Consider the following 22,829-nt stretch of genomic DNA (forward strand, 5'->3'; position numbering starts at 1 on the left):
AGATCGGGGGGGGGGGAGAGAAGAGAGAGCGAGAGCGAGAGAGAGCGAGAGAGAGAGCCCTCCCAGGACTTACAGAGATAGTCTAATCTATGCCCCAGAGCAGTAGCTAGGACATGCACACAATAAGACTATTTATAACATAGAATTCCTTTTTTCTAACCATCGGAGCCTCTATTAGTGAATGACAATTTTTGGAAGGATTGTGTAGAATGAATCTCTTTCAGCCATTCCCCAACTGTAGGTGGGGACATAGTACGCATTCAGAGTATCTAATCTGCTCCTGGACTCAAAACTAAATGTTTTCTAAAACACAGCTAAACTGAATGCACCTGAAAGCAAGTAAATGCAGTGTGCAGTATACCATTTAAAATAATTATATGCATTTAGAAATGTTCTATAAATACATATAATCTATTTCCATGTGAATTAAGCCTTAAAAATACATTTGATAAAAAAACACCTGTAATATGAATGCATTTTGACTTACCAGACTCTGGGGTAATGGCTGCATATTCCTTACTCCAGTCACTCCAGTATCCTTTATCGTTCTGGCGCTTACAGCGCAGGGAAAGGAGATAGTTTGTATAAGGCTGCAGATCCTGCAGTGTGTATGAATTTCGGGGTTTATCAATGTCATTTGGAGGTACCTAAAAAGACAAAAATAGTTTACTGTTCGCTCATTCTTGACCTTTGCTAACAGAAGGTTTCATTAATTTAAACTCTGCTGCCAAGTGTCCATGTAGTCTCCATTTTAATGGTAGCAAGGGGCCGTATCTTGTGAACAGAACCTCATTAGTCCACTGATTTAAGTTATACTTTATTGATTCCAACCAGAGGGCTCTACATTTACTACCTTTTTATGCAAGGCCAGCCCATACCGAGTTTGGCACATGTGCCCTAAACACCCATCATTCACATTCTAACTGAACCAGACACATATGCCTTCTGGCCAGCAGAGAACACGTGGCAGCTGAAAAACCATTTTATCTGCATCTGAGGTGGTCGGGTACAGTAGGTCATTTACTATTTCCATGAGGACAACGGGATGGGCTAGAGAGATTCATCACAAAATTTAACTGGTTTTGGACAAATGCAGCACCAATCCATTAACCATTCTTCTTCAATAATTGCATAAGGATGCGCACACGCACGCACACACACACACTTTCTCCCCCTCGCTGCTTACAAGAACTTTCTGATGGGGAGTGCGCTGCTGCCCATAGTACTTGGGACTACATGTCCCATCATTCATTCACTGCCAATCCTTCTCCCCGGGGCTGGGGCCGAGGTGGGTCTTTACCAAAGCTTACATCTTGGGCCGTCTGTGTGTGTAGGCGCAGGCAGCATCCTCACATCAGGATGTTGTCCTGGGAGATCAAAACAATAGGAGTCACCCTCAAACCAGAAAGCAGAGCCAGCGAAGGGGCAGGAAAAAAAAAAAAAGTGACCAAAAAAATTAGATAAAAGTTTTTACACAGAGGGAGGTGGCAGGCTAAAAAGGGAGGCTTCAATATCACTTCAAAGGGTGACTTCACTTGCCAGGTTTAAAAAAAAAAAAAAATCCCTCTCATCTTTCTGGCTGGTTTAGCTGAAATGAACATACTCGCATGCCCAGCGAATCCAGTATTGTCCTCTGGTAATCCACCGCCATATGCCTTGGCCCGTGCCATTATCGTTCATTTCATCCCCGGGAGCCGCCTGTTTCTTCCAGGTGCGAACAGTCCAGCCCCCTGATGACACACACCTTGTCCATCGAAAGAATGGAAGCTGATGCCTTCTGGTAATTGCAACAGGCAAATCCCAGAAGATTCAGTAGGGGAGACATGCAATTCTTACCTAGGTGAGAATGGAGGGCAGGGGTCATGAAGGAACAAAAAAAAAAAAAGAAGAATGGCAGTTCAGACTGCAGAGGGGCAGAGACCTGCCGAGACACAAGGTTCATTTGTGGGCTGAAGGTCCGCTTTAAGCGGTGTTAAAAACACAATCTGATGTCACACTTCTACAAAATATACATTTGTAAAGTCTCACAATCCCTTCATGAAGCAGATCTCTTATAAGTGCTCATCACAAAATGAAATATTACAGGTAGAAAGTAGAGAATTTCAACACTGCTCCATTCATAGACACAAGCAAAGCACATTCCCTCTTTTGTTGAACCACAGCTCCCAGCTTGCCCTGCACAGAGCATTAGAACTTCTGTTTTAGGACAATGCTGAGGGCCTATGTTATCAGGACTTGAAAAAGGAAATAGAGAGTTACCTGCGCCCACTCTGTGCTGTCTTTCTTCCGGTATCGGAGATTGTATTTCATAGGAAATAAATTTTCTGAGAGTGGATTGGTCCACTCAATCTTCAGAGCTCTCTGTAGCTGCGCCAAGGAGAACACATTAACAATTTCAGGGGGATTGGGCTTCACTAGACACAAATAAGAAAAAAAAACAAAAATGTAGCTTATACAACAATTTTTCATCAATACAAATACATATATACAATAAAACAAATGATACACTTGGGACAAGATTGTTTCTGAAGCCTTGACCACCAGTGTATCAAACTATCCACAACAGAGGCCATGATGGAGACAGACGACAATGCTTAGGGCACCTCAGACCCTGAACACAGTGCTCAAGCTGCATGCACTGTCCATATCTCCTTATGTAACATTTAAAAAGGAGAACTATGAGGTGAGTGCTTTTCACTCACCTCCTAGTTCTAGCCGACATGCGACAATGAGACTGTCACAGGTCGGCTCAGTAGATCGGGAAGTGAGCGAACACATAACGGCATTCGCTCACCTCCCGATCCTGTCACGGCTCTCTGCCGTGACAGGGGAGGGGCTGGATTCCCCCCTCCCGCTCCTCTAGCGCTGACTGGCGGAACGGACGGGGGAGGGGGCGGATACAGCTAGCTCTGCCTCTAGATAGGCAGAGCCAGCTGTCGCTCACGCAGCTGGGCGGATCCAGACATAATTGTCGGGATTCGCTTCAACTTCTCAGTACACCGCGAGCTGTAGATTGCGGTATACTGCGGCGTCTCAGTATACTGAGCTTAGGGTGACGGGAGGGCGCTAGTTCGTGTCCTTCCGTTACCCTAAGGAGAACTACGGGGAAAAGCCTTAACCCCATAGTTCTCCTTTAAACCTCTTGGAAAAAGCAGAAGACAGTTTTTTGGGTGGTTATTACAAAAGGTACTTCTAGTGTTTCTGTAATAAAGCAATAATATGACCACATAAATCACTGTTTTACTGAATGTCTACCCGTTGGAGGAGACGGAGCGGCAGGGCTCACACAGCCTTATATAGCAGCTAGTCTGGAGACATTGCTGCCAGGGGCCATCAATCACCTATAGCATTTTGCCCCCTGTGTAGGGTGGTAACTTTTTTTTAAAGCCACATCAGTCCCTGGCCCAAAAGAACTTAAAGCAGAAGCCTTTTTTCTTTTATGACAGAGGAGATTGTGTTAAGCTTTGCCGCGAATTTCAGTGTCAGTTTGTTCTCCAAAGGTAGTCCTGTTGGCAGTCTCCCGGCCGTCATCCTTCGATCTAAAAATTGAATGAGCCAAATCAGCTGCAGTCACTGTTTGGGTATTCTGACAGCAGCACACCTGTCACTGTTAGAACAGCCCAACGGTGGTTCCCCCATCTACGCTGTTTAGTGTAGATGGAGGAATCTGTAAGATTTGATGAATATACTAGTGTTTGGCCAGCTTATGTCTCTTCTTGGTCAGAGTAAAGTCTGCCATAACATGCTAATATGCTGTGCATACAAGCTCTTTTTATTTTTCACTTTCTGTTGACTGTTTACTTATGCTTTAAAACTTAATAAACAAAAGCATTATACCTGTGGCATTGTTTGCTATATTTTACAATCAAAGAGGTATTTTTCAAGCTGAAGTTATGGCCCAGATATTATAGGACTCATCTGTGCAGCATTTGCAGTGTAAGGCTAGGCATACACGCATAGATCTCACTCGCTCAGCACGCACTAACAGGGTGAATGGAGGTATCTCCGCTGCTGGATACTGGACTCAAGCAGCTGCTGCCTGACTACCCAAGCAGTGACTGCATCGGATAGGTAGTCACAGTTCAGATGATCATTTTTCACCCGGCTCTGTCAATTTGTATTCTACTTTTGTTGAGCCAGGTGGTCCTGACATGGCAACCCACGGTCCAAATTAAGGCAAATTCAAGCTGGAAAACATGTCAATATTATTGTGCAAAATTACTTCTTTCAGAAAGTAATGGCCGGGAGGTTCAAAGCAGAAAGAGGAGCTGTTGCAAGGAATAATAAAAATAATATTTACATATGTCAACAACATCGAGTCTGAGTTCATCGGATTCAGCAGTCCCAAGCTCATTTTTGGCCACCACCTGGAACGTGGTGTCAATAAACACATGAAAATTAGGAAAGTACAATGTGCAATTGTCACTTCCTTCTGATACACAATCAGGCCGTTTCTCTTCTTTCCTAAAAGAAAAGAAAAATGTTACAGGACACTTCACTGCTTTAATAAAGAAGCTCACAATCTTTCCACAAAGATGGCTTGACAAAATCCAAGTGCAGATCTCTGCAGAGAGAATAGGCCCCCAAATCACACTGCCCCCCTTGCGGTAGATGACACGGATATCTGGCTTCATGACCAAACGCAGCTTCAGACAGAAAGGAAAAAGTGCGAGCTTTCAGTTTAATAATAGAGAGGCAAAGTCAGAGGAAAAGGCTCAGTGCATACCCAAGAGTACGCAACTACACCTACATGTCCAAGGGTTGAGGGTGAAGGTAGAGGGATGTGAGATCTCTAGAACAATGAATATATGGGGTCAACACATTTTTGAGGAAGAGAGTACATTTCCTCAGGGTTCTAAAATGTATTCAAACTTTACAAATCTCAACAAACGGTAATAAGGACACTCAGTGCTCTTTAGAGACTCTCAGGAAACATCTCCTGTCAAATATCAGCTTCCAAGACTTTGCCCGGTGTAGCCCCAGTTGTGATGGCGTCTGTTAACCAGATGTTCCAATATCATTTAGAGACTAAATTGCAGACACTCTCTACATCAGTGGTTCTCAATCTGTGTAACCTAGGGACCCTCATTTGTCCTTGGTCATTAAGTCACACCGCAGTTGAACGCACGGCATTGCAGTACTGCGTGTTCCAGTGCGGGCGATCAAACTGTGGGAGGAAGGTGCATTTGGGGTGCTATTCAAATGAATGGCAATGCAAGGCACCTCCTGTACTAGAACACACAGTAGGTGCGAGTGCGTTAATCCTTAACAACCGACCCAATCTCACGCACTACATGCTCGTACATATATTAATCAAATTTACATTTTCTTTTGTTAAGATCCACCCAGTCCCCCTACCTTACAAAAACTGGAGTGGATCCTCAGCCTGGGGTTCAGTGTGGGCTGCGATGGAGCTCCTTCCATATGTGCATTGCGTCTACAGCTCCCTTGCGTGCCCTGTAGAGGTGCCAGGAGCCAGAATGTGATATCACTCGGGTCCGGGCACCTCTACAGGGCACACAATGGAGCTGTAAGCAATGCACATATGGATGGAGCTCCCTTGAGACCATACCCCCAGCCCACCTCAAGCTGACACTTGGCGCTGGGCAGCATTCACAAATGGCTGCTCTGTGTGAGAACAGACAGTGCTGCACTAGGAGGAGGCGGAGGAGGAGGCTGAGGAGCCTCTCACCTAGTGCAGTGTAAGGCACGTGGCGACCCACTGAACACAGGGTTTGGACCCACTTTTGGGTTGGGACCCACCAGTTGAGAACCAAGGCTCAGGTACATTCAGGTACTTTTACTGATCAGCTACCAAGAGCAGAGATTTTTTTTGGCTGGAACAAGAATTTAGTTTTTATTTAGAAAAAGAAGAAAATAGTTATCTTCTATGCATCCCATGTTCTTATATGGCAATTATGGGTATATCCCCCATCTATCATACTGTAATAATATTTCTAAGTGAAATATAAACAGTCCACTATCACTTAAATCAATATATAGGTATATACAAATATATGCTATAGGAGTTGTCTACATGAGGTGCCAAGGCAAAGTCTACAATTCTACCACACTGGTTTAAAAATCCTTGCTGGAGATATTTCTTCTCACTTCCTATCCTCATAACCACGCAGGAAGTAACCGATACATACAGTTTATTAAAACTTGGAGGTTCTAAACCTTCTCCACCCTACTTAAAACTAAAAAAAGAAAAATCCGGAACAGAGGAAATGAGCAACAGTGATCTAGTTCTTGGGAATTGCTGAGCCCTGGTTATAATCATGCCCCATTATTGTTTGCGCTGTTTTTAATTTACTCTTTCATGGCTTCAGGCGGTAGAACATTGCATGTTTCAGGTCTGTTTGCCTGCCATGGCCATTATAACTTCCTTCTTTTTTTTTTTAACAGGGTTATTCACAAAAGGGTGAAGAGTTTGGAGAAGGCAGGAGAAGGGAACAATCTAGGGCAAAATAGGCGATTTGGAAAAATTCAACTCACTTTCCAAATCAGATATGTTGTCCTAGATTGTTCCCTTCTCCTGCCTCCTCCAAACTCTTCCCCCTTTGTGAATAACCCTATAAGTTTACATATCAGACCATGCAAAGAGAGGAGTGAGAATCTCCCTGTGACCACAAGGGGAAGTAGAGTCTGCAACATGGCCAGAGTTCTTACACCAGAGTCCAGGAGAGATACAAAAGCAAATGCACGGTGCAACCTGTCCACATCTACCAAAAAACAAGAGAAAAAACCCTTTTTATTTTGGTGTGGTTTGGAATAAAGGTTTTACTGCGGGATCCCCTTACCTGAACCCCGAGGGTACCGTTTTTTTGGAATAGTCATTTTTGGAGAGAGTTGAGCTCCTCCCCCTTGCCCTAGCAGCAGGGTAGCTATTAAGCTTGTATTGCATCAATTCAGGGCTATAGTCCTCGTCCATTCCCTTCCTATAGCAGTGTAGGAAAGACAAGCAGACACAAAAGGAGAAGACAGCCAAGGAGGTTAGACAAGCTGGAGAGAGGATGAAAACACTGGTTACAGGTAAAAGGAGAACTCTGCACAAGGACTGTATAGAAAGCTGCAGAAAGCCTAATGAACAATACTTCTCCATAGCGGCCGTGTCCCAGCACCCCCCACAAAGCTGTACTGACAGTGTCACCTTCGGATTCCACAGTTGTTTGCTTAATATAGATAATCTACAAAAGGAGTCCAACACCATCAGAAACTCTTATAGTGATTGGAAACCTGGAGTGAGGATGTTGTACCTTTTTACCAAATTTAAATTTCACTTCCAAAAAGTGATTTTTTAATGCCCATATTTTATTTAATTGTTTACATTCTAATAACTGCAAGATAAAGTCTTATCAATAAAGAGATCAGCTGATGTCAATAACCTAATCAAATTGCATTACAGTGTTAAAAACACATTACATGAGATACATACATGGGGGCAGCCATATTTGTTTGTTTACTGCACACACAGGCAGGACATACTGTATACACTGCTTGCTTTCCAGTGCCACACAATAGTTGTGCTTTCCTGCTTTCTCTCACAGTAGATGCCTAGGAGTCAGCGGACACATTTAAAGCAATGCACGGTCTGTATGGCTAATATCATAGCTCACCAATTAGGCAGAGTGACTGTAATTGGTAATCTACCCTGCCTCTAGTGTCCAATTTACAAAATCTCTACATTTCATATGATAGCAAAGAATCACATGACCAATTTCACATCCTTCTTTTTCAGGTCTCGTTCACACCTAGGCGTACTGCATATGCGCGGCCGCGCGACAAACGCGCGTTTCCGAAGGCTACTTGGCTGTATCCCAATGGAAACGCGCAACAAAACGGCCCAAAGTAGTACATGTACCTTTTTAGGCGTGGGCCGTTTTGTAGCGCGTTAGGGACGGGCGGAAATACGCCAAGGTGGGAACGAGACCATTGAATACAATGGGATTTATATTTGAGCGTTTTGTAGAGCGTTAGTCGAGCGTAGAACGCGCTACAAAACGTTCAGGTGTGAACGAGGGCTAAATGTCGTGTAACCTCTACCGAATGAAAGTTATTAGTTGTGCTGGAGGGTTCTACCCACAGCCTGTTTACAGCCTCCATGCACTAAAGACTCATCCCAGTGACCCACGATGTTCAGTCCGAGGTTTCCTAAGTGCTCTGGAATCTTTCATACTATACTGCTTACTTGCAAAATAAAGTTTGTATAAATGATATATTAAAGATATAAAATAACTGTTTAAAAACATAATAAATGAATAATTAAAAAAACTGACTGAAAAACATTATAGATTCCATTCCACAATACTCAACCCATAAATACTACGGTGCTGATTTATAAATCTTCCACCCGGCCGTAGGCTGGGCAACTGCGGTACGAATGGCATTCACGCAGCGTATGGCAGCGATGGAAGATTTATAGATGGTCCCCTATGTATGTGCTACTACCATGCCAGGAAAGTAGACAAAAGGAGGAGATAAACCCCATTTACCATGACTGTTTCAGGGTGTACGTGGTAGGGATTACGGTTGCTCTCCCTGGGCTCCAAGTGCATGTCAATTTATCCTTATTGTAACATATGCATGACAGGTTCTTAGGCTTTTCCGGAGGAACTGAAATATTAGGAAAAAGAAATGACAGTTACAACTGTGTTCTATGCAAAGAAAACATTTAATATTATTTTCAAGCATTCTCTATCATAGGCAAAATAGAAGTTCACTTAAGGCTAAAGTACAAAACACAAACATTTCCCAGCACACATGCCAGCCAACTTGCACAGACCACCTTATACTGTCTAACAGAGGTTTTAGTTGAACAACTTTTGCAAAATATGTGGAAGCCACGAAGCTTCGTCGGGCCCCTCTGTGTAGTGTGGTCCTAACTCTAATCTATGAGATCCTCCTTCTTGGAGCATATATAGCAATGGATAAATTGAGTGCAAACAGCTGACTGTGTATAAGTGTGATGCTTTGAGCATGACTAGGAAGCAGTGACCTCCTCTCCCACTGCCGGGGCACACTCTCCAGCATACTGACAGTTTAGGTATAGATCAGTCTGCTCTTGACCCCCCACTATTGCCAGGTCTAGGTGATCTTGTGAACAGTAACAGAGGAGTTGCAGCTCTGCACCGTCTAATGCACAGATATCACTCAAGACAGATACAATAGCATCTTGAGGACCTCAATGACTCCCAACCATGATGCTTTGACATGACAAGAATCTAAGCCTTAATAGTATCCAAATCAATTCTATACAGCGCTCCTACACTCCCTCCTCCAAAGGTGAACACTGCTTCAAGTCGCTCAAACTCCTGATGGAGCCGTGTTTCCCTTGAGGGCCAATTCATACTACTGCAGTCTGGTACATTGTGTTAACACATCTTATGTTGCACATTGATCATGGGTTGCATTAGGGCAGCCTATGTTTTTTTAATGGGCTGACAAGACACCAGACTGCACTAAAAACTGGACATGCTCCATTATTCACAGCGCACCACAATACACAGTAGTGCATTACTATGGGCTGTTGTGTCATAAAGAATGAACCCACCACACCAACACACATTACAGTGGGAATGGGCCCTAAGTTCAGCCAGTCAGATTGTATATACAGGTCTCATTGTTCCCACAGACATATGGCCATCTCTTGATTCACAATCACTGGCCAGATTGTGACACAATGATCTGATGCCTCTAGCGGGTCTTTAGTCTGCTTGAATTAACAAAGATTTAATGCGAACAGAACTCTTACAGCCTTTGCTAATGAACATTCCAATTAGAGTTGTTTTAATCTGTCCGTGTAGATCGGTACTGCAAGTGAGCATATTCGCCGAGGTCAAGGTAGGCTGGAAGGTCACTCTGGAAGTTGTCTCATTGATGGCACTATATTGGCTCTTTGGGATACTTTGACCGTTCACCTCCCAGTACAATTCATCACTCATGATATTGCTGTTCATTTCCAGCAAACATGTTTGATTCAACACACAGTATGCTGTGACGTTGGAATAAAACTCCACCAAAGGAATCTGGGGGCCAATAGAGAAACAGGACATGACAGAAGACGAACCTGCAAGGAGAGAAAGAACAAAATATTAGAAATTGTGAAAAATTAATCTCATGAGTTACTGACCTGTAACAAGTACTTGTTTTAGATTCTGACTTTTCTAAAAGTTTCCTGCACCTAATACTTCTCCCGGGTCAAGGACACCCCCTGACTGACGCTGAATAGAAAAAAGCAGTAAAAGCAAATAAAGAAAAATTATTAAAAATAAAAATACTTAAAGCTCGGGGAAACAAGAAAAAAAAACAAAAAAAACTTTAACCCTGCTCTGCAAGGATTGACTGCTCATTAATATCTAGGGGACCAATGTGAAACACTTTTACTTACCCAATCTCCGCTCCCTGCCAGTTGGTCTTCACTGCTCTCCCCTCCGCTCCAGCTTGGGACTGTCCCTCGTCATCCTCACATATACTGCAGGGCTCTCGCATTAGACGTGATGATGTCAGTGGGCCTCCAACCACCGCAGGGAGCGGAGGGGGGAGGTTAAGAGGCTGAGGGTTCCAGTCTTCAAACCAGCAAGGAGAGGGTAAGTAAATCTGCTTTACATCGGGACCCAAGACTTATATGAGCAGTGAACCCTTGCAGTGCTGGGGAACTCCATTGCAAGAGGAGGTTATTTGTTTGTTTCCCAGAGATAGTTCTGCCTGAAGCCTATCTATATTTTATACTAAAACTATGGAAAAAACTGGGGGTGTGCAGGCAGAAGTGTGCCTGGCTGTAATGCCCTTCAATAAGAATTTTGGGGCTATACAATGGAGAGGGGGAGGGGGAGCAGATTCAGAGCAATACAGTTTTCCCACCAGGCACCAGAGGCAGCTGGGACAAAAACAGGTATAATGGAGTTTGACTGAAGATTAAATTCTTGCATAAGGCTAACCCTTGAGAAATACAAAAAGGTACCTGTAGCAATAATGATGGTAGAAAAACAGAGAATGTAGATTAAGATCATGTTGGCAGCACCTGAAAGAAAAGAATGCAAAGTGAATAAAATTATGTATTCAAAAATAAAAAAAAGGAGTAGTAAAGTCCCAGCATATACTATCCGGCTATAACATCAGCATTGTAAGAGGAATACATACTAGAGTTGTTTTTTAAAATGCAATCAAAGCTTACTTGAAAAAATCCCTTTTATTTTTTGTCTTCCATAGATCAATCACTTTCAACAACTTCCTGGATTCCCAGTGTACTTTGTGTGATTTCTCCAGACTACATATCCCACCATGCATTGCTTCCAGCAAGCAATGACAATGTTACATTCCGGACATTTCTTCTGTATAATGCCAGAAACCCCTCCTGTTCAGAGCCCTCTTCAGCACGAATCTCTCGGTCTCCCTCCCTCTCTGTCCCCCCTCCCACAGAGTCTCCCTCCCTCTTTGTCCCCCCCTCCACCTCCCTCTCTGTCCCCCTCTCACAGAGAGTCCCCCTCTCAGTGTCTCCATTGTAATGATATACGATTACAGAGCTTCATGAATTTGCATCTTTTATATCTGCCTTAAGTTCAGCTTTAACCCGTGCAATACATCTGAAAAATCGATCAAGCCAGGAGACAGAACCATTTACCTTTTCCCAGCTATCCTCAGAGTAGTCGTGGCATGATCAAGTGTCTGTCAAACTGGTCTGTAGATATAGGACTCTCTGCATATAGACAGATCCCAGGGCCAGGTAACCAATGCCCCTTATAAATGACAGCTGGCACCCAACTTTTGGAGGTTTTTCTAGTCATCAATGAAGAGGGGTCCTAAAATAAAGCCTGCTGGCTCCATGATTGGACAGACTGGCGCCTGAATTCCATATTTGTCCACCTCTGTTATATGTTTTTTTTATATAGAAGTAGGGATGCACCGATACCATTACTAGTACCAGCGCCGATGCGGAGTAATTGGGCAAGTACTCGTACTCGCCCAAATGCTCCGATGCCTAGCCTGTTACACGCTGCCCAGGATCCGGATTGGCCGGGAAGCCGGCTCCATGCTCTCCTCGTCACCTGATTGGTCGGTAGCTGGCCAATCAGGAAGCCAGGCGCTGTGCAATGACGCGGCGTCCGGTTTTCCGATTGGTCGGACAGCCGGCTTCATGCTCTCTCGTCACCTCATGAGGAGGGAGCATGGAGCCGGCTTCCCGGCCAATCAGGAAGCCGGGCACCACGTCATTACACAATTAATAAAAATATCGGTACTCGTACTCTATAGCGAAATACCGGGATCGGTGCATCCCTAATGAGAAGAAAAGTCTGGTATTTCTTTAGACGTGCATGCTCCCAAGGATCAGTCACATTTAGTGATCAATTGGCCAAGCACATTCCCTTTAAAACATGCATTCTGCATCTCTGAATTATGAAGATGCCGCTGTACACAGACTTCAGTTGTCAGAAGAACAATATTCATTACAATAAAAACTGCTATTTTATTATTACTGGAACTGCAGTTGCTAATTATCACATTAGAGAAATAGCCTTTGAACTCATATCAAGTGTTAGAATTCCAGGCAAGCTGCTTTTCCCGGAGCACCTAATAAAAATAATGACATTTACTGGAAAGCACGGCTAATGTTGTCTGTAACAGATGTTGAGCCGCATCATTCCTTAAATGTACACCGAATCCAAGTGCTCTGTCTCCCCCTAGTGCTCATAAAGGAGAATTACAACAATTAATCTCTGTATGACCACGTGTACAACGTATTACTGTGCACCAGGTCAATCCTCTTCCACCAGCATCCACATATTCACCGCAAATAACTCGTTTTAGTCCCATTTGAAAAAAAAGATTTGCCGTTCAAGGTATAGTCCATCTTCTCAAACAAAAATAAATGCACACACATTAAGAAAAAAAAATGTGCATTGTTTGCACTGGGGCCCGCAGAGCATTGCAACTGCAATCAGTGGATCACAGGTGCAATGTCCCCGCTCTTGCAGACTACTCCAGCTCATATCCATGTCAAGGTATGGGCCTTAACTTATGGGACTGAAGGAAGTCATCAATGGACTACAAGTGCAATCAATGCTTGTACTCTATTGAGATCTACAAGTCCCCCTGCCGCACTAGTCTTTCCAATAACAGATCTTTGATTGAATCTATGGATGGATAACATGGCTGTGTGGGCAGAGCCACCAAACTGAAATAAATACAGAATCCTGCAATTCAGATAAATGGAGGGAGGCGGTGTAGGGGTGGGGGTATGGGAATGCGGCTATTTCCCTAAATATGGGTGTAAAATGAAACATGGTGGAGTATGCTTTTAAAAAAAAGGACATGACAAATGAGTTTATTATTTTGCAACATTAAAGAAAATAAGGCAAGAACGTAAAATCCATTTTTATTGGGAATAGATTTAATGCATAGGAACAGGTATATATAGGCTGAAAGATGCCAACAATCAGTAAGAAGATGGCAGTCATTGTCCATAGTAGAGCAGTAAACCATCAACATGACTACTCACTTGCAGAACAGTAGCAATGGGGCTGTTTGACAAAGGCAAGCCCCATCCTTAGGCCAAGAAGGACAATGGCCCACTGGCTATGGATAGCTGCCCGTTACAGATTTCTATAGGCGGGGCCAGGAACATCAGACATGGGGGGGAGAATAGAACACAGGGAGATGAAAAATTAAGGGGGTAAAAGGACGCATTGAGTATAGAAAATATTAAAAAATAAATACTGGAAAAATGAGATGAGAGAGAGCAACAAAGGATTCGGGAACCAGAGGGAGAAGAGCATAAGAAGGGTCCCAAAGGAGGTCTCCATCTTGCCCCACCAGCGCGCACAAATACTCAGGAACCCCCTTTTAAAACAGGGAGGTAAGTGTTTTATCCAAAGTCCCAGATTTTATTAAAAGCAGACATTTGGTCCAGCAGGATTGTGGACATCTTCTCAATCATCATAATATCCTTCACCTTATTTTTCACCTCATGAAAGTTCAGGGTCCTACACTTCCAAGGTTTAGCAATGGTTTGCTTGGTGGCCGTAAAAACAAAAAAAAAAAAAGGTGAACAACTTGAAATAGTGCAAACAAACGCTCTCCGGCTTCCTATAGAGGAGAACCTTGCTTGGATTAGCATATCCAGGGGTAGACTGAAGATAATACAATATGCCGATACACCTTTGACCACAGGGCCTGGGCTAATGGGCAGTGCCACCAAATGTGCATATAGGTACCCAGTTCAGAACACCCACAAAAGCCGAGGAGGGAAGACCCTGCAAGCTCTTCACTACTCTTGTCAGGCCACAGTAGTATCTTGTTAGCACTTTGTGGTTGGCTTCGAATGTGAGAACAATCCTACAGCAGGTCTTCGTCGTTTGCCAGGAAAGTACATCTTAAAATTATCTTTCAGCATTTCAAGAGTTTTTGTCCCAAACCAAATTATTTATCTAAGACTTTGTTCACACTTTGCATTTTGGAATTCCTGTGGCAGGGATCCCAGATGTCCCATTTAGCTGCGGCCGCTGTCACCCGTTCAAGGTAATGGCAGTTTGGAATAGATCACTGTCCCTGGGACGCAGATCATTTTAGTAAAACTAAAGTTAAAGTCAAGTTTTGGATAGTGGTTAGTTAGAATTCCTGTTAGCTTTTCTTGCCATCTGTGTGCCATTGAGGAGATCTCCCTTCACTTCCTGTCTTATAGCCACAACAGGAAGTAAGAGGAAATCCCTCCAAAAAGGAGGAGGAGGGAAATTCCTGGTGGTGTCCCATCTATTCCTTTTCTGATGACAACCCAAAATTTGGGATTTTTTTTTAACTTTCAGTGAGAACAGTCACCAGGACAAATACACAGAGTGAATCTCCCTAACAGGACACGGACAGCTATAAAGACCTGACATATTCTAATCCCTCTTCACTCTATACAAAAAAGTAAAATAACGTTTTTGCTTTAGTAGCACTTTAAAAGTAACAAAGCCCAACTCCAGAAGAATTTGAACCTTTTTCACTTTTTGTATTTGTTCAAGGATTTTATTGCTATCCTTGTCTTTCTGCCCACAATACTTGAATGGTCAGAAAAGGGACAGGAAGTGGGGAAAATATCCCCAGAGGAGTCATGGACAGAAATAAGAACCTGACATAAAATGAAAACTTCATTAAAAAGGTGCCCATACACCTGCCGATTATCATATGATAATCGCGGGAAATCGCGCGATCATACAATAATCGGCAGGTGTATGGAAGGCGTGCAACCGTTTCTACTGTACAATCGCACGTCCTTTGTCTTACGAGCAGGCTCGAAAACCCGCAGGAGAATCGTACGATTGTCGGCGGGTTTGTGGCCTGGTCGTAAGACAAATGCCGCAAGCGCACACTGCCCGTTCAGCATTGCAGTCATCGGAAGCGATGATTGCAAGTATGATCTGCCTGTCCAAGATGGGCGGATCGTATGTTTTTTTAAAATTACCTTACAGCCATGGCGAGCCAAAAGTCTTGCCATGGTTGTAAGGTGTATGGGCACCTTAACACTTCACACTATGTGCGGAGACCAGCGCTTCTCTGCACCTGAGTAACTCTCTGCAAGTCAGTTATACAGGGGTACCTCGGCTCATGAACTTAATTCGTTCCACGATTCTGGTCGCGAACTGAATTGGTAGCGAACCAAAATCAAATTTTCCCATAACGTTCAATGTAAATTAGGTTAATCCGTTCTGAACCATATGTACATTCATTACCACTCTGCACTTTCTTTTTCCCACCATGCTTGCTCTGCACTTTCTTTGGAGCTATGCCGGATTGAATAATACTGTGCAGTACTGTATTTGCTATAAAAGCACACAAAAATGGTCCACAGCAAGTGTGTACAGGTCTGTCTGCGACCGCAATCCCGACTAGAAGCCACGACCACGTGTCAGAGCGGGGGAGATGGCCGCGGTCGTGTTCGTCACCCGATGTGGAGTTCGTGAACAGAAGAAAAATTTTGCTGAACCTCCTGTTCGTGAACAGAAGCGTTCGTGAACAGAAGCGTTCGTGAGCAGAGGTACCACTGTATATCCTGTTCCATTGAGGAGCATAAGGCCTGAAGTGAAAGACTTTGGCCCTATCCTAGCTTTTAAATTGACCTGCAGCCAGGTCTGGTTCACATTAACGGCCTTGATATCATCATATAGGCTTCGTTCTTAGGAGCCTCTGGGTCTGCCTCTCCTTGGGGATTCCAATAGAGTGAAGAGCGAACCTGTCTACAGATTTCATTTGCACCCTTTCGCAAGGTATGTCCAATCCATCTTCACTTACGCTCTTGGATCTGGTCTTTGATGACACCGCCGGAGAAGCTCTATGTTAGAGAACCAATTTTGTGGCCACCAGGCATGAATGATGTATGGAGTTTTTGGGTGGTTTGGGTGGTTTCCACCGAGACTCTCCATGTCTCACTCGCATATACAGTAGCAGCACAAATGTCACAATAGAATTAAAGGTTCCAATCTTCGTACGAAGACTAATCTGGTTCAAATGCCGTATGTTGCAAAGGCCTGCAAAAGCACCTCAGGCTTTTCTGATCCGTGTGGAGATGTCAGTCTTGGATCCACCGTCTGGCATAATCTGACCCTGGAGGTATTGAAAGGTGTCAACGTTTTCAACTTGTTGGCCAGATACAGGGAAGCCGGAGAGGTTTGCTGTATTTACCTCCATCGACATGGTCTTGGCGACATTAAAAAGGAGTATTATGGAGGTGAGGGATTTTCATTCAGCCTCATAATCTGAGCCGACCTGTGACAATGAAACTGTCACAGGTTGGCTCAGTAGATCGGGAAGTGAGCGAACACATACCGTCGCTCGCTCGCTCACTTCTCGATCTATCCCTGCAGAGAGCCGTGACTGTCACTCACGGCTCCGTGCAGGGATTCCCCCCTCCCCTGTCCGATCCTCCAGCGCTGAGGGAGGGGGCGGGCACATCTGGCTCTGCCTCTACGTGCCGCACGTTTTTACCGCGATTCGCAATAAAAGAAACGCGCCACAAACGCGTGTTTCCAAGGGCTATCCGGCTGTATCCCAATGGATACGCGCGGCAAATACGCCCCAAAGAAGCTCCTGTACTTCTTTGGGCGTAGGGCGTTTTGCAGCGCGTTCCTACGCGCTGTAAAACACCCAGGTGGGAACCATGCCCATAGGCAATCATTGGTTTTCACATGTTGAGCGTTTTACAGAGCGCAGGAACGCGCTGTAAAACGCCCAGGTGTGAACCAGGCCTTAGGAGAACTATGGGGAAAAGACCTGACCCCCATAGTTCTCCTTTAATGTTCGCAGCTGCAAAGCGTTCAGTGAGATTGTAGAGCTTATTTTGCAAATAAACGCTACGTTTTTGCGAGTAGTACAGGTCTCCGCAAGGGCACATTCTTTCCTTGTGTGCCCCGTTCACACTACAACGGAGCAGAACAGTGAGGTGCGAAAAAAATGCAGAACGTCTAAATTTGTCTGCACGGCAAGTCTCCATCCCTCCATTACTATGCACTGCACCTCTGCTACAGTGCATAGAAATAAATGAAATGTCAATTTGTGACATTTCAATAAAGTTTTTTATTAAAGGAGGTAAATAGTGCATTGCATAGTAAAAATGCAAGGCGCCACCCCCCGCACATGTACTCAACCAAAAGAGAAGGCAATTTGTTTAGAGTTTGACTAAATATTATATAATGCCTTTTTGTCACCAGCTGAAGCTCTTATTTCCTTCTCACTATTCCCGCTATCTATCTACAGCTATTGAAAAAAGCCTCATGTATTCACTCTTCTGAATTACTCACAGGGCCGATTCACCCCTGATCAGACAGAGAAGTCTGAGGTTTCTACTGGACAAATGCAGCTGCAAAGCAGTGATCTCTACAGTCTCTTTGGATAAAAGCCGACCTGTGCTGTGGGAATCCTTTCTCATGTATTAGAATGTTTATTTGCAGCACAAAAACTGTACACATTGGAAAAGAAGAAAGAAGAAAGAAGAAGAGCTTGAAAATAAAATAAAAATTGACCCAAAACCACAAAAGTTTTCCCAGAAGAAGAATGAGTATCAGCAATAGAGCCTGCAGGAGCCCTTCGTCCAACTGTGGCTTCACTAGCTCAAGAATCAGAGAAATACACAGAAAACGGAAATGTCTACACGATTCTTATGTTCCACAGAATTAGAAGCATTTCCCAGGAAGGGAATGTGTAGGCTCATCAATACAGGGCCGGGAATACACTCCGTGATTAATACAGAATCGGCGCAGAATGTGAACGCACAAAACGCAGCAGGAAACATCACACTATGAATAACAACCAGAACTACAAACAAGCAGAGAACAGAAAGAAGTGATAGAAAGAAGAATTATCAGGAAATAACAAAGAACACAGGGACAGAGGTTTCAGCTGATGTGGCAATACACATTTCCCAGAAGAGGAGGAGGAGAGATTCAAGGAAACATTAACGAATGTGCCGAGCAAGGACAAAACAACTCAGAACTATGATAATAAGCAAAGTAGCGTAACCCAGTTTACCGTGGTTGTTTGCCGTGATCAATGACAGATCATCTCTGATTGGCCGCTAATATTAGTGCATGTCCCTTTAACCCTTTTGCTGCCAAGGCGGTTTTTGCACTCATATTACAATCCGCATTTTGGCCCTGAAAATGACTTAAACTCCCCCAGAGAGTTATACATTTCCTGAAAGCACAGACCCCGAGGAATTAAATGACGGCCATTAAAAATGTATTTTACATCATATTGATAATAGCGCAACTCTTTATCAAACCCAGAAAGATAAGGTTATGCCTAGTAAATAGACATCCAACATGGCAAGCTTAAACATTGAGTGAAACAGTGACAAAATATGGTACCCCAAATTGTCCATAGGCAATGCTTTAAAAGCCTGTATAGGTCATCAGTTGAGAGTTAAGTGTTGGTTTTTGTACAAAGGCGCACCCAACGCCTGCTTCCATTAGTATGAGTGTGTTCGCGGGGGCCTTTTACATTAATTGCACTTTTTTTCTTACTTCATTGCTAACCACATAGGGGGGCTTACAAGCCCCCTATGTGATAGCACATTGAAGATGACAGATTCTCTTTTAAGATAATAGGGGTCTATTAGACCCCTAGTGTCACCTTTCCACTGCACAGAAGCTATTCAAGTGCAGACTGCTCCACTAGCCGGGGAATGACAGCTGAGGGACCGGAGGTGATTCATTCAGCGGGGAGGCGATTGGAGAACGGATATCTCTCTCCCCTCTACCCTGCCACCCGTGATGCCTGTCCTGGGACCACCGGATCTCTGCAAGTACAGATCTACAGAGGGGGAAGGATCAAAGGCTTCGATGGAGCGGGGAAGTGGCCAGGTAATGCGGAATGGGGAGCATACCTTGCTGCAGGAGTTGGCTATGGGCTTTTTCCATTATTTTTTTTACTACTGTATATAATGCAGACATTTGTAGATTATCCACTACAATGACTGCCTAGTAGAACTCCAGGCAAACCAAAAGAGATATCAATTCACTTATTGCTCAACTTCCTTTAACAGACAAAGCTTTCCAGCAAAAGTGACAGATAAATGGTTTGTCTCGACCTTCTAACACTCACAGGGGCGTTTACAATGGTCAGCTTTTATTCAATTATGTAAAACCTTTATCCTAAAAGGAAAGGAAAAAAAAAATCAGTTGCTGTAACTGCTTAAAAAGTGTTAGCTGGAGTTCGGATTTAATTTGTTAGTCAAGTCCATTTAAATCTGCTTTCCATCTAACGCTCTCCTCTCCACAGGATGAAAACGCTGCTGTCCAAGGGTGGTTCCATTGTTCTTCCATAGAGTGGAGCCATCCTAAGACAGGAATTGTGTTACTGGCCAGATAAAAAAGGTGAAAATGAAAAAAGGAGAAAAAAAAAGCCTAAAAATGTTTTAATGAATGCAGCCGCCACATTTATGGATTGGTAAGCAGCAATATATTACATTTTTGTTTTTGGGTTTACATACACTTTAACCCTTGCAGTGTGGGAGTATTGCAACTGCAGGGGTTCTTTTTTGTTAGCCCGGAGATGGGCTTTAAAATCTTCAGTTTGACTATTTAACAGGGAAGTTTGTTGTGATAAAGCAAAGATTGAAACAGCAAAGCACGTTCCACATGTCGTAGTGATTAGGATTGCACTGATGGTGTCATCAGGGGGTGGCTATAGAAACAGGAAGTGTAGTCTGGTGTTAGATTGTACCTCTATTAGTTTAATAGCTGTATAACATCCACATAGCGCTGTGCAATGAATGATAAAATAGGTAAAAGTGCAGCTATGGAATGGCCATTGTAACTGAAATATACATTTCACAACTGATTAGTATTGCACTCATTTTCAAGCTGCTCATACACAAATCATTTTTGAATGAGAACGAGAAAAACACGCGAGTTCCCTATCCATGCTAAACAGTGTGGATGGGGGTTCCCCACCCCCCGACTCACCCTCATTGGGCTATTGACAGTGATGTGCTGCTGTCAAAAATACCCAAACAGTGACTGCAAATAAGTAATATATATCCAAATTTCCATCTTCCCAGCCATCTGCTCCATACCACACATCACCATACAGACCCATCCTGCAACAATTACTACTTTCATTGCCCTGCACCACTCAGCCCCTTCTGCAAAATCTATCCAGGTGGCCAGTTTACATAGCCAGGTGGCCACACACAAATCAATTTGTAACTTATCTAGGAACAAGCTATCCCAAGAATCAATTTATCATCGATTAAAATAGTGAACAATGCAACACATATGGGAAAGATCATTTAATTGATCAGTGTGCCGCCCCAATGGGGCATAGAATATGTTATAGAAGTTAATATAGATAGAAGTTTTACATAGTGTGTTTTGCCTAACCATTTTCTCATAGCTAATCCATGTTTTATTATATGCTGCCATCTAGTGGCCCTTTGTGGTAATGTACATGGTTTTCTGTAATTCTTTCTTGATGTCTATGACATATTTCCTCTTTTTATGTTTGCCCCTCCCTTCTTCCTGAGTGCAGTACTTCCTGTGTCATGGCCACAGCTACAGGCCACATGTAACTAGGACACATATACTCTGCGCAGTATGATAGACAAGGCATCATTTTCTGACCGCACAATACTATAACCATTCAACTGCTGTTCCTATCATCTGCTGTAATCCTGATGTTAAGAATAAACACCTCTTTTGAATGAATCGGTATTGACGAGTTCAGCTATCTGACAAGGATTGTCCACAGTGAGTATATCTGCTTATACAGGCCAGGCATAGAGGTCTCAGCAAGGGATATATCGCTATCACAACGATCGGAGTCAGAATAATCAGCATTACAATTGGTTGTCCCCGCTGTAAGGCCTCATGCATACACAACGCAAGAGCAAAATTGTATATTGTGTATAGGCATGCACTATTTGCAATCCCAGAATGCATCATTCGTAATAGAAATTGTAATGAACTGCGCGCGCGTGAAATACGCTGCCCGGACGCCTCTCGGTTCCATTCTGTTTTTACGCATCTTTACGGCTCCATACGCAGCTATGTGTATGGAGCCATTTATTTGCATATGCGGCATATGGAAACGTACGCGCATATACGCATCATATTGTACGGCAGTGTGAATGAGGCCTTAGGGCGACATCTTTCCACCTATCTAGAAGGATGTCAGGATCCATCTTGTCTGCCTCTGAATTCGGACACCCGGACACGCACGGATGTGCAGATCGACGTGCGTACAGCCACGTCCTCCCATAGGGAAGAACAGGCTGGTGCACTCGGCACCTGTCCCTCCCAGGAACAGCCCAATACGGCGTGCACGCCGCATGGACGTATATGGCCAGAGATAATCCTAAGAAGGTGTATAGAAAAAAAAACAAAAAAAAACCCTCAGAAAAATAAGAATAATCTGGAAGGCAATTTTCTACCTCTAGTGAGAAAACATATTTTCTAATAAACCTTTAGGATTAGAGGTTGGTGGAAAATGAGTGAACTACAGGAAAAGCAGATAAAAGGACAAGTTTAGTCAGAGTTGCATCACCAGTTACCGTTAACTTGCCACAAATCTACAGAAGTAACTATGGACTTTAGAATGACTGTATACCACACACAGGCTTACTAGCCTCAGACATCTGTCTCCCTAAACCGCATTTTACAACCTCGTTACATCCCCTGGATGAGTAACCATTCAGTCATTCATACATACTAAAACAAAAAGGTGGCAGCACCTCAAATCCACACCGCATGGATGATCGGAATCCTATGAACACTCCGCAGCCATGCAGGAAATAGGAATCTAAGAAACAGACACCACTTATGGTAACTGAGTAATACAAAATTAGTTGTTTAAAATCACCTAAAATAAATAATAAAAAAAAACAAAAAAACCACTTTGAACTTGTTCACATCATGTCCATTGAGCTGCGTTTTTCCCCGCACCCAACCACACATGAAGGGTGCGAATAGGGAATATACACCGATCAGCCATAACATTATGACCACTGAGAGGTGAAGTGAATAACATTGATTATCTGGTTACAATAGCACATGGAAGTGGTTGGGATACATTAGGCAGCAAGTGAACATTTTGTCCCTGAAGTTGATGTGATGGAAGCAGAAGAAATGGGCAAACCTAAGGAGTTGAGCCACTCTGACTAGGGCCAAATTGTGATGGTGAGACAACTGGGTCAGAGCAACTCCAAAACTGCAGCTCTTGTGGGCTGTGCTGGTCTGCAGTTGGGTCAGGACTGACCAAACGTGCTCCAAGGAAGGAGAACCAGTGAACCAGGAACAGTAACATGGGTGGCCAAGGTTTATTGATGCATGTGGGGAATGAAGGCTAACCTGTGTAGT

General features: G+C 43.6%; 1 protein-coding gene across 1 annotated transcript in view; it reads right to left on the reverse strand.

The window, feature by feature from the left end:
• IL6ST (interleukin 6 signal transducer) overlaps window positions 1-11,027 on the reverse strand; it is a 27,822-nt gene extending 16,795 nt beyond the window's left edge. Inside the window, exons 1-6 of the mRNA XM_018562679.1 lie at window positions 10,964-11,027; window positions 9,755-10,069; window positions 8,496-8,616; window positions 4,301-4,464; window positions 2,260-2,414; window positions 488-647 (exon numbers count right to left, since the gene is read on the reverse strand). Of these exons, the coding sequence (XP_018418181.1) occupies window positions 488-647; window positions 2,260-2,414; window positions 4,301-4,464; window positions 8,496-8,616; window positions 9,755-10,069; window positions 10,964-11,012 (964 nt within the window). The 5' untranslated portion in view covers window positions 11,013-11,027. The remainder of the gene's footprint in view (window positions 1-487; window positions 648-2,259; window positions 2,415-4,300; window positions 4,465-8,495; window positions 8,617-9,754; window positions 10,070-10,963) is intronic.
• Window positions 11,028-22,829: the final 11,802 nt, after the last annotated feature.

This window comes from Nanorana parkeri, unplaced genomic scaffold (genome assembly GCF_000935625.1).
Source record: "Nanorana parkeri isolate BGI_ZX_2015 unplaced genomic scaffold, ASM93562v1 scaffold591, whole genome shotgun sequence".
In the NCBI taxonomy this organism is placed as follows: Eukaryota; Metazoa; Chordata; class Amphibia; order Anura; family Dicroglossidae; genus Nanorana; species Nanorana parkeri.